The sequence below is a fragment of the Cornus florida genome, unplaced genomic scaffold (assembly GCF_030987335.1).
Source record: "Cornus florida cultivar Cherokee Brave unplaced genomic scaffold, ASM3098733v1 CherokeeBrave_3.0.0_Hap2_Chr11, whole genome shotgun sequence".
NCBI lineage: Eukaryota > Viridiplantae > Streptophyta > Magnoliopsida > Cornales > Cornaceae > Cornus > Cornus florida.
In genome coordinates this window covers 13,284,653-13,288,850 of record NW_026775581.1, presented here as the reverse complement: position 1 = coordinate 13,288,850, position 4,198 = coordinate 13,284,653, and the positions used below count along the sequence as shown (strand labels likewise).

The window sequence follows — 4,198 nt, the reverse complement described above, 5'->3', positions numbered from 1 at the left end:
ATAATCAACATACGGATGAAATACTCGATTCATTAAATCCATAAACACTGCTGGAGCATTGGTTAACCCAAAAGGCATTACCAAAAACTCATAATGACCATATCGAGTTCGAAAAGCAATTTTCGAAATATCACTATCCTTTACCTTCAACTGGTGATAGTGACCTCAAATCAATATTAGAAAACACCTTTGCCCCTTGCAACTGATCAAATAGATCATCAATTCATGGCAATGGATACTTGTTTCTGATGGTCACTTTATTTAACTGTCTGTAGTCAATACACAACCGCATAGTACCATCCTTCTTCTTAACAAATAACACCGGTGCACCCCACGGTGAAATACTAAGTCGAATGAAGTCTTTATCTAGTAAATCTTGTAACTGTATCTTCAACTCTTTCAATTCTGTCAGTGCCATTCGATACGGAGCAATAGAAATTGGTGTTGTTCCTGGTACCAACTTAATGGTAAAATCTACCTCCCTGTCCACTGGCAACCCTGGTAATTCTTCTGGAAACACATCTGTGAATTCCCTTACCACTGGTACATTTTCAAGTATCATATCTTTATTTTTAGTATCAACCACATAAGCCAAGTAACCCTGACACCTTTTCTTGAACAATTTCCTGGTTTGTATAGCTGAAATGAGACAGTTTGGAATAACATTTCTTTCTTTTGTAAATCTAAATTCTGGCTCCCCTGGTATCTGAAATACAAATTCTTTCCGAAAACAGTCTATTGAAGCATGATACGCAGACAGCCAATTCATACCCAAAATGATATCAAAATCTGGTATACCCAACGGTATCAAATTTACCTTTAAGTGTCTATCTCCCAATTGTAACACACAATCCCGGTATTCATTTGCAACCACTACCACTTCTCCCATTGGTGTAGAAATAAACAATTTACTATCTAATGATGAAAGTGGTCTACCTAAATGGATAGCAATAGATGATGCAACAAATGAATGGGTTGAGCCAGGATCAACAAGCACAGTAACATTTCTATCCAAAATAGAAAGTGTACTTGTCACCACTTCTGGTGTTGCTTGAGCATACTGAAGTGTCATAGCAAACACTCTTCCCTGGGCTTGCGAACCACTTGTAGCACCCTTACCTCCTCTTGACGAGTTCCCCTGTGCAAAACTCTAGCAGAACTAGCAACACTGCCCACTGAGGTCACTCCTGTCAATATAGGACAATCTTTCTTCCGATGACCCGGCTGCTGGCAATGATAACACTCTTCTGCTTTCAATACAGGACAATCTTTTTTTTGGTGACCTTCTCATCCACACTGAAAACACCCTCTGCCAGTACCACGTCCTCCAAAGCTGCCTTGTTGTACAGATTGTTGTTCGGAAAGCCCTTGACCTCTTCCAATACTTGATGTCTATCCTTAAGATTCACCACCCCTTCCCCTTCCATACCGCGACCTTTAACTTTTCTGACTTGAAATTCCTTCACCTCCTCTTGACTGTGACGGCTTAGATCTATTTCTTTTGTATTGTTCCCTTCTTTCTTGCAATTCTTTCACATCCCTTTCAACAATCATAGCTTTATTCACAAGTCTGTTGTAATATGTTTCCTCAAACACTGAAACTCTAGACTTAATAGCCGCCTCTAAACCATCTTGGAATTTTGTACAATTATCTTCTTCATTCTGTACAAACTTGGGTGCGAACCTCGATAAAGCTGTAAACTTAACTTCATAATCAACTACAGACATTCTATCTTGTTTTAGGAGAATAAACTCCCGTTCCTTCTCTTTTCTGTAAATTGGAGGGAAATATTTCTCATAAAAAACTTTAACAAATGGATCCCATAATATCACCTCTTTCTCTCCTGGAATGAGCAATATATGTTTTGTCGTGTCCCACCAATAACTAGCTTCATTTTTGAACATAAATGTAGCTAAGTTTACCTTCTGGTCTTCTGCTGCACCCATCACTGCAAATATCGATTCCATTCTTCTTACCCACCCCTCTGCTTCTTCTGGTTTGGTAGTACCTGAAAATTCTGGGGGTGTTAACTTGATAAAGCTCTCATAATCTGAGCCTTTCTTCCCTTTCTGTTGTCTTTCCAGCCTTTCTTGTATCATCATTTGACTCGCCATAAATTGTTTGTTTTGTTCTGCCAAGTCTATTATAGCCTTTTCCATTTTCTGCATACCAGTTAAGTACTCTTGTTCTCTTCTCATACCACCCTGAATAGGTTATTCCACTTCAGCCTCAATAGGAACATAAGTGGCTTCACCCTCAGTTCCATGATAACTACTTTCCCTTTCAATTTCTTTTATCTGCAATGAATCTCAAATATAACAACATATATATGATACATAATCACCACTTAAATCTGTTAGTATAAAATTAAGTCAAATAAATGACTCTACTACACACTTCTTACTGCCACTGCCAATCTAGACTCTTATGACCTCCAGAACCTAGAAAACCTAGGCTCTGATACCAAAAGTTGACACACCCCAACCTAATTTACACTATTTAAGAAATTGAACAATTTGGAATGTATCTAACCATCTGCATTAACCTCATTCAACATGACATCATCATACATCAGAATACCTGCTTAACAATTTCAATTTAAAACAGACTATAAGCCTGTTATGCAAATTCTGACAAACTAAAACATTAACGACAAGTTACACCATTAAATTCTACTACAATATTTATATCTTAAACAAAAGATGGTTCATTGTTCCTTGCCCCATTCCCACTCGAGATTCTAGACCTGGCAGTAGCAACCCAACCTGATACCTGAAAAAAAATATAAATATGGACGGAATGAGCTTAAAGCCCAGTGAATGCAACACTACTACCTCAGAGTAATATAAACAAATATTATCTGATAACTTCAATTAAACTTCTTTAATATATTACAGGTATTAAAATATAGTACTCTCCTTCTAGGCCAGAGTATGGACCTTATGTAAATGTAGTACTCTCTTTCTTGGCCAGAGTATGGACCTTATTTCATGTAGTACTCTCTTTCCAGACCAGAGTATGGACCTTATATAATATATTACTCTCCTTCCAGGCCAGAGTATGGACCTTATATAATATACTCAAATTATATATATTCATCTTCAATTCACATAAACAGCTTCAATACTTCAATTAAACACATCCAGGTATAAACTTCCAGTGAGTACACTCACCTTGGCTGCTTTTCCAATTATTTATTTTTCCTTCGGTACCGTCGATGTAGTTCATTCCGTCTCCTTGCCTGAACAATATAATAACCATTTCATATTCATTTCTAAAGAGAAATAAATAATACTCTTCATCTCCATAATAAATCTCAAATATTGTGTAATTCTAGTTAAAATTTCTAATTATAAATATTTAGATTAAATTTCACCCAATGGACTAGAGTTAAACTATAGTCATATTAATTTATGTGAGACCACAATTGAAGCTATAATTAAAAGTAAAATAAATGAAATATATGCAACAATAATTACTTGAACTGAAATTTAAATACGAAACTTCCAATCTAGAATTAGAAATACAAATTTCCTCACCTCACTACTTCCTTACAAATAGCCCAATAATAGCTTATTTTCTTTTCTTCCTTTTCTCTCTTTCTTATTCGGCTTAGACTTCTGTAAGCTTACTATGCTATATGAGGGTGTGTGCTCTCACCTCTTTAAAATAAGCTCTTGGAGAAGCTTGAATATGCTTATATTATATTAATATGTATACTAAAATTGCTGTCATCACGTAGACTTACAAACTCAGCTCTAAAATTTATTATACCCTATCTATAAATATAGATAGATAACATCAATACATATCCATACCATACCCAGCCAGACTTGTATCTACGAAAACTACTCATAGAAAACTACTCAATCCAGAAAGAAGTAATGAAATTGCATAAAATATACTAACAAAGAACTAAATAGAACTTATGAAGAATTAAGAATAAACTTCCATATAGATTAAGATATAAATTCCTCTACCTTTAATGTAATCCCCTGGAAATTTTCCTTAATCTCCTTCTCTTATTAGTCTTCTTTCCCTCTTTCCTATTTTTTTTTTTTTTTTTTTTTTTTTTGTTTCTTCTTCAATGGCTGAAAACCCCTCTTTTAGTGCTATTTCTTCTTTTATTTTTCTTCCCTCTATTATACACTCTGTGGTTAAATGATAAACCCACCGATTGTTTGTAAGAAACAATTT

The 4,198-nt window shown here is 35.2% G+C and overlaps 1 protein-coding gene across 1 annotated transcript; it reads right to left on the bottom strand.

Moving 5' to 3' along the window:
* Positions 1-1,437: 1,437 nt before the first annotated feature.
* LOC132280840 (uncharacterized) lies at positions 1,438-2,160 on the bottom strand. The gene has a single exon (XM_059782592.1). The coding sequence runs from the start codon at positions 2,158-2,160 to the stop codon at positions 1,438-1,440; it is 723 nt and encodes a 240-aa protein (XP_059638575.1).
* Positions 2,161-4,198: the final 2,038 nt, after the last annotated feature.